Source organism: Lithobates pipiens, unplaced genomic scaffold, assembly GCF_037356315.1.
Source record: "Lithobates pipiens isolate NorthernLeopardFrog02 unplaced genomic scaffold, aLitPip1_a1.2 Scaffold_28, whole genome shotgun sequence".
NCBI classification, from domain to species: Eukaryota; Metazoa; Chordata; class Amphibia; order Anura; family Ranidae; genus Lithobates; species Lithobates pipiens.
Genome location: NW_027507789.1, coordinates 122,443,425 through 122,457,404, shown reverse-complemented (window position 1 = coordinate 122,457,404; position 13,980 = coordinate 122,443,425). Strand labels below are relative to the sequence as shown.

General features: G+C 44.2%; 1 protein-coding gene across 5 annotated transcripts in view; it reads right to left on the bottom strand.

The window, feature by feature from the left end:
- Positions 1 to 13,980, bottom strand: part of LOC143935591 (signal transducer and activator of transcription 5B) — a 413,177-nt gene that overhangs the window by 50,064 nt on the left and 349,133 nt on the right. For all 5 annotated transcript variants that reach the window (XM_077459573.1, XM_077459571.1, XM_077459575.1 and 2 more), the window contains 2 exons: positions 13,383 to 13,538; positions 2,679 to 2,858 (listed from right to left, as the gene is read on the bottom strand). In XM_077459573.1, the coding sequence (XP_077315699.1) occupies positions 2,679 to 2,858; positions 13,383 to 13,538 (336 nt within the window). The remainder of the gene's footprint in view (positions 1 to 2,678; positions 2,859 to 13,382; positions 13,539 to 13,980) is intronic.

Here is a 13,980-nt window from a genome sequence, read left to right as displayed (position 1 = left end):
AATAGAGCAGTCATGTCCTTAGATGCAAAAAAAGCCTTCGATAGTGTGGAGTGGCATTATTTAAGGAGGGTGCTGGCGGAATTTCAATTTGGCCCGAGATTTATGTAATGGATAAGAGTACTGTATACAGGCCCTAGGGCGAAAGTGAGAATAAATGGGGAATGTTCAGAGGAGTTCCGTTTGGAGAGGGGGACAAGACAGGGGTGCCCTTTGTCGCCCCTGCTTTTCGCCCTCTCGATGGAGCCTCTGGCAATAGCCTTGAGAGAGGCGAAGGATATTCGGGGGTTTAAAAGAGGGAATGAGGAGGAAAAGGTTGCCTTGTATGCAGACGATATATTGCTGTTATTGGCGGACACGGGGCCTTCATTAGTGGCAGCAATGACCCTGATAAAAGAATTTGGGTATTTCTCCGGACTTGAAATTAACTGGGAAAAATCTGCCCTCCTACCAGTGGATCCCCTCGATATTTCACTGCCAGTACAGGTATCCCAAATAGAAATAGTTAAACAAATGAAGTACTTGGGAGTGAATATGACGGCAGACCCAAGGCAGTATATAGCAGGGAACTTAGTCCCACTTATGTCAAAATTAAAACGTAAAATTAGAATATGGAAGAACCTCCCCTTGTCAGTAGCTGGCAGGTGCAACTTAATTAAGATGGTGTGGATGCCTCAAATATTATATATTATACAAAACTCACCGGTTTGGATTCCAAAATATTGGTTTAAAAAAATGGAAAGTTTGTTTAGAGAGGTGATATGGAAGAACAATGTGGCAAGAATTAGCTTACAAGTACTACAGAGACCAAAGGAAATGGGTGGGATGGCACTACCTAATATGAGATACTACTTTCTGTCTGCCCAATTACAGTATATGAGGGGAGGTAACCTGGTGGCAGTGACAGGAAGCGGGGCTGGACCCCTGGGGAGGGATACTCCACATAATACGGTCGCGGAAGCCGTGGAAGCCGACTCATTTAGGACTAACTGCCCCACAGTCCAACTGATGGTAAAGTGTTGGGAGGAGGTAAAAGTAATATTGGGGTATAGAGGATATACAGAATTCTCACCAATATGGGAAAATAAAAATCTAGGGGAAATTAAGAAAATGGGGAGATTAGTAGAATGGGATCGGAGCGGCATACATTTCTTAGTACAATTATATAAGGACGGGAGATTGAAAACATTTCAGGAACTAAGGGATGAATATGGGTTACCGGTGTATTACCTCCTTAATTATATACAAATCAAACATGCGCTAGAGGCACAATTCAGAAACAGGAAGTTGGAATGGAGTAAAATGCCTGCACTCAGGAGAATTATAAGTCATAACATATCGAAAGGAGGTATTTCAGAGATCTATAGGTACTTAAAGGGAACAGAACAAGAAGGGGTAATAGAGGAGAAAAAAAAAGCAAAATGGGAAAGAGAGGTGGGCCCAATATCGGTAGAACAGTGGGAAAAGGCCCTGGCATTGGGGGCGAAAGTTTCTTTATCTCCATCAAATAGCATATCTCAAATGTATTTAATCCATAGGGTATATTACACTCCTCTTAAATTGTATAGATTTGGGTGTAGACAGGATGCAGAATGCCAAAGATGTGGGGACCAAAGAGGAGATTTAATACATATGATTTGGCGATGCCCAAAATTATATAGATATTGGGTAGGAATAATAGGGGAAATTAATAAAGTGTTTGGGTTATCACTAGAAGTAGAAGCTAAAATATGTATAATGGGATTGATAGAAGAAGAGGAGGTACGAAGGGATATCCATACAGCAGTCATTAGATGCCTTTTTCAGGGGAGGAAATTAATTGCGTGTAAATGGCAGAGGAGGGAAGCGCCTACAGTGAAGGAATGGATGGAAAGGGTGAAAGATAACATAAAAAAGGAGGAATACATATATAGGAAAAGAGGTAATTATGGGAAGTTTGTTAAAATATGGGGAAAGTGGGGTGTGTAAAGGGTGAGTAAGTTCTGAGAGTGATGGATGAAGGGGGGTGTGAATGAGAGGTGGGGAGGGGGATGGGAGAAGGGAATGAGTAATTTGTTTAAGTTTGATGTTATTTTTCTTTTTTCCTTTTTATAAATTGTGAATGGAATATTATTGGCGGAGGGAATGGGAGGGGGAGAGGGTTGATAGGGGGAGGGAGGATGGGATGGGGGGGGTAAGGGTAATTTGTTTGTAAGGGGAATTAATGTATGTGATTACTATGTGGCAATATTTGTAAACTTGAATATAAAGCAAATAAAATAAAAAAGTTTAAACTATAAAAAAAGTTAAGGGTGGCAAGAATTTTGAACAGCCCATTTTTGGAGTTTTGTGTGACATTATGTCCAATTTGCTTTTTTTCCTCCTTTTTTGTTTTGTTCCAATACATACAAAGGAAATCAACATGTGTATAGCAAAACATGTGTTACTGCAATACTTTTCTGCGAGAAATACTCGATTTTCTGGAAACATTTCTGGGGTGCCAACAATTTTGGCCATTACTCATATATATATATATATATATATATATATATATAATGTGAAAATTTTAGGTAAAATAAGATTAGGACACATCACAAATAAGGATATGAAGGCACATATGAGCTTAGGAGGAGAGGGATTACAGAAGGGGACTTTGAAGTTGAAGCAGTTTAAACACAGACAAAATTGATGTCGATAGTTACTTGCGTGTGTTTTCATTCTTCAGCAGAGCCTTGGCCTGTACTTCGCTGATAATGGTGGCTTTGACCTGAGGTGGGTTCATATGGACATTCAGTTTACCACCTACCAGAAGCCGGACTGTTGCTGCAAATTTAGTCTGTGTTTTCAGCACTTGTGGTGGCTGCTTCTCAATAATGAAAGTGCTGCAAAAATAAGACATTTGCGAGGTGATAAGACTGCAGAGATGGTAAAGCTCATGAAATGCAATCAATTTGAAATTGTACACAACGCCTCGTTGTAAAGAGGACCTCCAGCTAAAAGAGAATAAGCGGAGAGAGCATTTCAGATTTTATTGTGTGTACAATAAGTATGGTCTGTGCCAGTCAAAGTAACCAGTGAGGATAATTTTACAGTAATTGGCTCCAATGGGTAAAACTGTCAGTTTTTTACTTTTCTTTTAGTTAATTCTCAGCCCTGCCATTTTTATTAGTTCTCCTCAACCTACTATTATAGAATCAAATATAAACCTACCCTCTGGAACATTTTTTTTTTCATTTTTCACAACACAATAAAATCTGTATTTTTGGTTGGAATTTTTTTTTACCCCCCTCCGAATCTTATATACTTTCTGAAACCAGAGACACTGTAGAACAGGGGTATTGATTAAAATTCAAGGAGGTCCAGTCGCTAAAATCTTCTTTGGGCCGAGGTCCGAATCTCAAGTCACCATTTGTCCCCATCAGAGTGCCCCATTACATAATGTTCCCCCATCACAGTGCCCCCCTTACATAGGGTTTCCTTGCCCCCTTAGAGTAGTTGTCACCATAAGAGTGTCTCCTTACATCAAGTGTCCCCACATCAGGTGTGCCCAGAGTGCCCCTTTACATCAGGTGTCCCTATTACAGTGACACCTTGCATCAGGCATTCCCCTCAGTGCCCCCTTACATCAGACGTCCCCATATTTTTCCCATTAACATCAATTTTGCCCATCAGCTTTCCCCTTAACAAAATGTGCCCATCAGATTTCCCCTTAACATAAAAATGTGCCCACCAGAGTGCCCCTTAACATAAAATAAGGGGCATGCTGATGGGCACATTTACTGTTAAGGGGCATTCTAATAGGAACAACAAAATATGCCCATCTGCGTGTCCCTTAACATAAATGTGCCCATCGGTGTTACTCACATGCCCCATACACACTATCAGTTTTTCTGCTGAGTTTTTCCATCAGGTTTACCAAAACCATGTAGTACAAGGGCCTGCCTAATTGCATACAATTGGAAACTCCTAAGGTTTGACCTCATATTATATGGTTTTGGTAAATCTGAAGGAAAAACTCAGCAGAAAAACTGATAGTGTGTATGGGGCTTTAGAATAAAATATGGCCATCAGAGCGCTCCTTATCATAAAATGTTTCCATTAACATGCTACTTATTTTATGTTAAGGGGCACTCTCATGGTCACATTTTATGTTAAGGGGCACTCTCATGGTCACATTTTATGAGCAACACTGATGGGCACATTTTATGTTAAGGGGCACGTAGTTGGCCATATTTTATTGTACCCACCAGAGTGCCCCTTAACATAAAATTTGCCCATCAGCATGACCCTTAACATAAAATAAGTCTGCATGCTGATGGGCACATGTTAAGGGGCACTCTGATGGGCACAACAAAATATGCCCATCTGCATGCCCCTTAACATAAAATGTGCCCATCGGTGTTGCTCTTAAAATAAAATATGGGCATCAGTGTGTCCCTAACATAAAATATGCCCATCAGAGTTCTACTTATTTTAGGTTAAGGGTCACACTGATGGGCATATTTTATTTGATCTTTATCCCCCCACGGATTGGTGGGAGTCACAGGGCAGGCAGCAGAGACCCCTGGGGGTCTCCCCCACCATTCTCCTCCTGGGTGGTGTGTATCCTGCCTTGGCGGTATTGGGGGGGGGGGGGTTTACAGTGGAGAGGGTGCAGCAGAGACTCCTAGGTGCATGTCCTGCTGTGTGAGATAGTGTGCAGTTTTGGGGTCCAAGTGCTGAGAAGGCAGTGGTGCAGAGTGCACAGCGGTGTCTCCTTAAATGTTCATCTGGCCTGGTGGAGTACAGTATCTTTTGGAGGGGGTCCCCTTTCCCTGGGTTTGGCTGGTTTCCGGCCAGGGGTTTCCAGCCAGGGGTCATTTTTCCTCCTTTTCCTCCTCTCTTCTCCTCTTCCTGCCCGGGATGGATGAAATAGATGCCGACCATTGGTATTTGATGGGTCCCAATTAAAGCGCTCTTCCGGCTGGGAGGGTGAGTCTTTGGGGGTCTTTGTATATCTTTCTCTCTGCCAATAGGTACTCTGGCCATCGGTGGTGCCAAAGATTCCTTTTGTACTACAGGGTCTTCTTTCCTATGGAGCATCAGGGTCACATCTCACCCACTGATCCCCTCATGGAGGTGGCAGGTCCCTCGGAACCCCAGCTTCCCATGGTTGCGCTGACGGCAGTCCTTGAGTCATTGGTATCCCGGGTGGAAGTAGCGTGTGGGCAAAGACCCAGGAGGAAGCGTCTCCTGCCTTCCCCTGCTCAGTCTGTCTCTTCTGATTTTGAGCCTGATGCCGCAGGGGACATGGCCCATCCAGGGGGGTTCAATATCTTGCCCCCTGACCCGTCCGGTATTGAGGACGAGTCCTCTATGTTTTCAGCAGCGAGCGAAAAAGCGCTGGTGGATGCACTTGTTACTGCGGTGTGGGGGACTCTAAAGATGGAGGATGCGGCTGAGAGAACCACAGATGTGGCTGTGTCCTTTGGTACGCAAAAGTCACCTTGCACACCAAAATTGTTTCCTTATCTGCCTTATTTTGATGGTTTACCTATAAGGAATGGGAACAACCAAAGTCACCCTTTGTGGTCCCCAAACGTTTCTCAGTACCCTACCCCTTTGAAGAATCACTTTTTAAAAAAAGTGGACTAGCCCACCAGTGGTGGTCCCTCCTGTTTCCAGGTTGAATAAAGCAACCATGATCCAAGTAGAGGAATCCTCGTCCTTTAAAAGAAATGGCTGACAGAAAAGTGGAGGCTGTGGCACACAGCATGTTTACTATGGCTGGGTCGGCATTGCATCCGGACTTGGCCTTGGCCCTGGCTTCGCAGGCCCTAACTGAATGGGCCAAGCTTTTGCGCCAGGGTCTGGGTAGTAAGCAGGTTCCCGCTGCTTACCGTATGTTGATTTAGCGGATCAGTTGGTCTATGGGCTGCAGTATATTTGTGATGCAGCGCCTGTGCTGTCCAAGCTTTCTGTTTTAGTGATGGTGATTAGATGTGTGCTGTGGCTTAAGAATAAGAAAGCACTCGTTGATCTGCCCCTTCAAGGCGACCGCCTGTTTGGAGCTACCCTGGATGACATCATTAAGGGTGTCACGGGGGGAAAAGAGTACTTTCCTCCACCTAGGAAAGGGAAGGAGCCTCGTCGCAGAAGGGAGCCCAGAAGAAATTCTTCTGGGCTCCCAGGACTGCAGATAAAGGAAACAGATCTCTCAAGTCTTCCCTGGGAAGTTCCAAGCAATCTTGGTCTGGTAAGCCTAGTGCAGGCTTCTCCAGATTCACAGATATGACTCCTTCAGCATGAAGGTCTGCTTCACCCATTGCTGGGGTGGGGGAACATATTTGCTGGTCTCCAGATTCATGCCTGCAGGGTTTCGGAGTTGGTGGCTTCATCCTGTCATAGTCCCGATTTAGTACTCCATAGGGATAAAGTGGTTCATCATTTCTTCCCAAGGTTGTCTCTGATTTCCATTTGAATGAGGACATTGTGTTGCCGTCCTTGTGTTCCAAGCCGGCTCATCCTAAGGAATTTGCTTTGCATACCTTGGATGTGGTTCGTGTGATTCGGGTGTATCTGGCAGTCACCGAGTCCTTCCAGAGGTCAGACTCACATCTTTTGGTTACACTGGGACCAAGGCAAGGGCTGGCCGCTTCCTCAGCTACCATCTCCAGATGGATCAGACAGACTGTGACTCAGGCCTATTCTGCCAGGGTTGGTTTCCTCCTTTTCCTGTCATGTCGCATTTTACTCGGGCGCTTAGTACTTCTTGGGCCTTCTGTCATCAAGCGTCAATATCACAGGTTTGCAAGGTGGCCACTTGGTCATCAGTGCATACCTTCACTAAATTTTATAAAGCAGATATTTTGGCATCTGCAGATGCTTCTTTTGGCCAGGAGGTTTTACAGGCTTCTGTTTAAGAGGTGGGTTCCCTCTTGGGGGGTGTTTTTTCTTTAAAATGTTTTATTTCAGATGGGGCTAGTGTGACCTGGTTAGGGCTTTTATGGTTAGCCTTGGGTTATTTTGCCCACCCCTCATTTTTCTTTGGTACGGCTTTTGGACATCCTAATGGTCAAGATTAAGGAAGCGCTGTGTTCGTCGATGAACAAAAGAGCAAATGGGATTTTTGTAGTCACGTTAAAATCCATTTCTCAGGGTTCGGCGGTCATAGCAGCCACCCCTCTATGGTGTTTTTGATACTTCTATTACTGCTTGCTACTAAACTGAATATCTAGAGCAGGGAGGGGGTTATATACTGACTGAGGACAGCCCATGGGCGAAGCCAGGTGATTTTTGTTATTCCTAGTCCTACTCCTGCAGAGGCAAGATTAAGGAGGCGCTGTATCCGTCAATGAATGGCAAAAAGTAAGCCATTGTTGAAAGAAAGCCATAAGAAGTCTCAATTGCAGTTTGTGTGCCATGTGAGGTACACAGCAAACACGTGGAAGAAGGTGCTCTGGTCAGATGAGACCAAAATTGAACTTTTTGGACTACTACTAAAATAAAATAAAAAACAGAACATCACCCTGAACACACCATGTTGTGGGAATGCTTTTCTTCAGCAGGGACAGGAAAGCTGGTCAGAGTTGATGGGAAGATGGATGTTGCCAAATACAGGGCAGTCTTAGAAGAAAGCCTGTTAAGAGTCTGGAAAAGACTTGAGACTGGGGGAGAGGTTCACCTTCCAGTACGACAACGACTCTAAACATACAGATAGCGCTAACAATGGGTTGGTTTAGATCGGGGACCGCAATCTGTCGATCACAGGCTACCTATCCACTGCCAGCAGGTGACATCCCTGCCTCGCCGATTCAGCACTTACTACAGAGCGGCGAGGGTGCATAATCAGACAAACTTTGCAACCCCTGCATACGATTCGCTAGGGAGCTGGGAAAGCCTCCAGAATAGTTCAGGTGGGTTCTGGCTCTTGCACATATGCACCCGAGCTTTGTTCCTGAGCCCTGCATGTAGTGAGCTCATCTCCACTGCTTCACCTCCTCTCTGATCCATCCAAGGCACTTGTGGGATGGACGAGAGTGGAGGGCTGGCGGGGATCAGTGCTGGAACATGCTGCTTCCCTATGCTACTCTGCATCTCATAACAACTTGTGCACCCTTCCTGACTCCACACAATACTATTCTCACCTGGTCCCCAATACCATACTTCTGAACCCCCAATTCCATGCCCTCCTGATCCCCCAGTGTTGTGCCCTCCAGATCCCCTAGTACCATAGCTTTCTGACCACCTAATTTCTGTGCCCTACTGTCCCCCCAATACTATACTCCCCTGAACCCCTTGTACTATGCTCTCCTGACCCCCCTGTACTCTGCCCTCCTAAACCCCCAGTATCGTGCTCACCTGACCCCCCCCCGCTGCATGACCTCCTGACCCCCAATATCAGGTCCTCCTGAACCCGTTCTCTGCTCTGTTTATCCCTATATACTGCATTTTATCCTACTGACCTCTGCACACTGCCCTACACCCTGCTGGCCTCTGCACACTGCCCTTCACCCTGCTGGCCTCTGCACACTGCCCTACATCCTACTGACCTCTGCACACTGCCATACAAACTACTGACATCCGTACACTGCCCTACACACTACTGACCTCCGTACACTGCCCTACACACACTACCGACCTCTGTACACTGCCCTACACACACTACCGACCTCTGTACACTGCCCTACACACACTACCGACCTCTGTACACTGCCCTACACACACTACCGACCTCTGTACACTGCCCTACACACACTACCGACCTCTGTACACTGCCCTACACACACTACCGACCTCTGTACACTGCCCTACACACACTACCGACCTCTGTACACTGCCCTACACACACTACCGACCTCTGTACACTGCCCTACACACACTACTGACCTCTGTACACTGCCCTACATACTACTGACCTCTGTACACTGCACTACATACTACTGACCTCTGTACACTGCCCTACATACTACTGACCTCTGTACACTGCCCTACAAACTACTGACCTCTGTACACTGCCATACCTACTACTGACCTCTGTACACTGCAATAACTGCTACTGACCTCTGTACACTGATCTACATAATACTGACCCCCTCTGCACTGCCCTACCTACTACTGATCCCTGGACACTGCCCAGCCTATTAACCCATGGGCACTGCCCTGCATACTACTTATACTAGCTAGGAATCAGAGCAGATAGCCAGGCCCTGAAACTAGTCAAGAAAATCAGCCTGCAGTACAAAATGTTCTGCCTTATAGTGGACTCTGCCATCAAACTGGGGATGACCAATTACTCCCCAGACATAAAAAAAAAAGTTAATATAAGTGAATACAGAGTTTCTCACCGAAGCTAAATCTTAATGTAGGCTAAGTTTATATTTCTACAGTAACACTAGTTTTATTGGATTTTTCTAAGTTTTCTTCATGCAGCCTTTGGCCTTGCTAGTTAATTTTTTTTTTTTTTTAAAGGGTACCCCAGTGATCTTTGATCTCCTCCAAGTTGTTCTGGTAGATCTCCACCTCTCAAAAGGTTGCCAACCCCTGGTTTAGATTAAAAGTATATTCATGTGTTAGAATGGCACAGTCAAAGTCCAGACCAAAATCCAATTGAGAATCTGTGGCAAGACTTGAACATTGCTGTTCACAGACACTCTCCATCCAATTTGACAGAGCTTGAGCTATTTTGCAAAGAAGAGTGGGCAAAAATGTCACTCTCTAGATGTGCAAAACTGGTAGACTTCCCCAAAAAGACTTGCAGCTTTAATTGCAGCAAAAAGATGGTTCTACAAAGTATTGACTCAGGGGGCTGAATACAAATACACAACAGTTTAGACAGCAGCCAATTAACCTACCAATAGGTCTTTGGAGTAAAACAAACACAAAAAAAAACCCCTTTTTTTTTAGATTCGTTTTATGTTTAGGAGATGTGGCTATCAACATGAATTTTTTCCCATCATCCATTTGCAGACTTATAACAATGCTTTTTCTGATATATATTTTAACCCAGAGTCTAGATTTTACAATTTTTTTTCCTCATGATTAGAAAGATGAACAATATGAATGTAGAAGCTACTTTTCACGTGCTTATGATCTTGTTTTGTGGTCTTTCTAGAGGCCTGAATGGATGGTGCATGATTTAGCATTCTTAAATGATTTTTGATTTCATTTAATGTAAAGAAAGATGTTTTTATTCTGAATGTAGCCCCCCTCCCTTTAATTTTCTTTACAAATAGCATCTATGGAAGGCACGGAAAGAGGGTGAAAAGTTTTCTGTTTTGGTGTAAAAAAAATGTACTCTGGTATAATTAACATTCTTCAGCTATTTAGTAAGTCGTACTGGGTACAGTATATACAAAGTTCAGGCCTCCTTCATGCAGTCATGAAAATACACATTTACAACAGTTTTTTAGTTACAGATCTGAACAAAATCTAAATATCGGCTTTTGAGGATATTGGTATACACGTACACTGTTGAATAAAATAAATGGACAATTTTACGCTTTAAAAAAAAAAAAAAGATCTATTTACTCATTATTTATGCAGGAACTTTTTATTTAGAGCTTGCCTAATGATCAGTAAACGTTTTATGGCTATGTTATGACCATGTAAATGTAGCCTTAGGCCTCTTACACAGAGACATAACAATCTACTGATGTTTATACTGTTCAATCTTGTTGACAGAAAGATCCTAAGTAAAATGTTACATAAAGACCTTGCCTATAAACACGGAAATGTGCGTATGCATATACACAAGTACATTTTTTCATCCTCTTTTAGTTTCCAGTGTTGTAATATATGCATGTATACACAGGTATCCACGTACATTAGTGCACTTAAACTTAAAGAGGAGGTCCGGTTTAAAAAAAATAAAAAAATCTAAAAGTCAGCAGCTGCAAACACTGTAGCTGCTGACTTTTAATAAGCACACTTACCTGTCCAGGGCGCCCGCGATGTCGGCTGCCCGAGGCTGACCCGTCCCTCGGCTCCCGGCGCCGCCATTTTGGCTAAGGGAAACAGGCAGTGGAGCGTTGCGGCTTCACTGCTGTTTCCTACTGCGCATGCGCGAGTGGCGCAGCGCTTTGTGAATGGGGCGACCCATTACCCAGAAGACGCCGCACGGAGGAGAGAATACAGAAGATCTCCGCGGAGGAGGAAGAGGCAGATTAGGACAATGTGCCTAGCAACAGGCATTTCTGTCATTTTTTTTTCCGATTTTTTTCAAAATTTTAATGTATTTTTTTTTTTCAGGGTGGCCCTCCACTTTAAAATGTTCTCTGTACTCATTGCTGTGTTACTGATCTGCTGTGTGCATTGTTCCATAGACAACAATGCAACTGTGTTCAGATCAGTAAAAAAAACAAAAAAAAAAAAAACATGTCTTTTTTACTCCGGTATGCAAGAGGCCTAAATCTTTCATACGACTTGCAAACGACAGAAATCTGATTGGCTGCTATAGAACCCTAAATTTATACAACACAATTGCCATCAGCATTACTTTATTAACCACTTGCAGACCGGACCATTTTGCTGGTCAAAGACCAGACAACTTTTTGCGATTCGGCACTGCGTCGCTTTAACTGACAATTGCGCGGTCGTGCGACGTGGCTCTCAAACAAAATTGACGTCCTTTTTTTCCCACAAATAGAGCTTTCTTTTGGTGGTATTTGATCACCCCTGCGATTTTTATTTTTTGCGCTATAAACAAAAATAGAGCGACAATTTTGAAAAAAACGCATTATTTTTTACTTTTTGTTATAATAAATATCCCCCAAAAATATATAAAAACACATTTTTTTCCCTCAGTTTAGGCCGATACGTATTCTTCTACATATTTTTGGTAAAAAAAATCGCAATAAGCGATTATTGATTGGTTTGCGCAAAAGTTATAGCGTTTACAAAATAGGGATAGTTTTATAGCATTTTTATTAATAATTTTTTTTTTCTTTTTACTAGTAATGTCGGCGATCTGCGATTTTTATTGTGACTGCGACATTGTGGGGGACCCATCGGACATTTTTGACACATTTTTGGGACCATTGTCATTTATACAGTAATCACTGCTATATAAATGCAGTGATTCCTGTGTAAATGACACTGGCAGTGAAAGGGTTAACCAGTGGGTGGCAGTGTAGGGGTTAAGTGTTCCTAGGGGTGTGTTACTAACTGTGGGGGGGGTTGGGCTTTCATTCAGTGTACACTGATCTCTGCTCCAATCACATGGAGCAGAGATCAGCGTCACTAGTTGCTAGGCAGAATGGAGAAATGTTGTTTATACAGCACTTCCTCCATTCGGCCGCTCCGTGAGACGATCGCGGGGATGCCCGCGGCGATCGAGTCCGCGGGTCCCGCGACTGGACTCACGGGGGTCCCGACCAGCGCGGGAGCGCGCCGCCGGCGGCGCGCTCCCGATGGCAGGGCGGCATCGAATATTGGACGTACCTGTACGCCAATATGCCTGCCCGTGCCATTCTGTCGACGTACATCGTCGTGCGCTGGTCGGGAAGTGGTTAAAGAATGCTAGGTTTGTCTAATTGCCATTTTCACACACACAAGATCAAAGTATTTTCGGGCACATGGAGTGTATGTAAGAAAGGCAGCTATTTGGGGTATACACAAAGTCAAGCTGTAACTGTTCTTAGAGTCCATACTACACATAAGGATAAAAGGCCATGGTGCTTATTGCATATATCCTAATGCTCTGGTGTCCGCTCTTCTTAGAGTTGAGACAGCTCTGTATTGAAGAAAAGAAAAGAAAGGGGAAGCGCCACCTAAGCGCAGTATTATTAGTATAATTGTTGTGAATAAACTGTCTATATTAATACTGCACTTAGGTGGTGCGTCCCCTTTTCTTGTCCATCATTTTCCCACACATAAATCCTTTAAAGTGGTTGTAAAGGCAGAAGATTTTTTTATCCTTAAGCATTCTATGCATTAAGATAAAAAGCCTTCTGTGTGCAGCAGCCCCACTCTGCCCCCATAACACTTACCTGAGGTCCCTCTCTGTCCAGTAATGTCCACGAGTGTCTCAGCCATCTGAGATTCTCCTTCCTGATTGGCCGAGACACAGCAGCAGCGCCATTGACTCCCACTGCTGTCAAAGTCAGCTAGCAAATCAGGGGAGAGAGGGGGCAGGGCCAGGTCGGGGGTCTGTGTCTGAATGGGCACAGGGAGCTGTGACTCAGGTCGGGTGCCCCCATAGCAAGCTGCTTGCTGTGGGGGCACTGAACAGGAGGGAGGGGCCAGGATCACAGAAAGGGACCCAGAAGAGGAGGATACAGCCTTCTCTGTGTAAATCCACTGCAACATAGCAGGTAAGTATAACACGTTTGTTATTTTTATAGGAAAAAAATAGACTTTCCAATCACTTTAAGCTGAGACTTGCACTGTTATGCAAAGTAAGAACTGTTTTTTTTATTTTGCATTACCTGGTGACTAAAGCTGAGATTATGTCAGTGATGGTAGCATTGAGTTCGGCTAGAAGCTCCTCCACAGGACCAGGAATGGGAAGTTGTTGGCAAAGATGCTCAGCTCGCCTAATCTGTTGGCGATTTTGCCATATTATTTCTGCAAGCTTTTCACACCTGGTAAGAGAAGGAAAATAATTTACCAGCTTTTCAGTATAGCAAGTTTGATTTATGAATTCTATAAATGGCCAATTCAAACTTCATAAAAACAGATCACAGTGGCGGCACAGTGGTGTAGTGGTTAGTACTCTCGCCTAGCAGTAAGAAGGGTCGCTGGTTCGAATCCCAACTGCGACTCTACCTGCCTGGAGTTGTCATGTTCTCCTTGTGCCTGCGTGAGTTTCCGCCGGGTACTCCGGTTTCCTCCCGCAATCCAAAGACATGCAGGTAGGTTAATTGGCTTCTTTTCCAAAATTGGCCCAAGTATATGAATGGGGACCTTGGATTGTGGGCTCCTTGAGGGTAGGGACCAATGTGAGTGTGTAATGTACAGGGATAGGAACAATTGTAGACACTCAGGTTGAAATGGATGGACTGGTGTCTTTATTCAACCTTACTA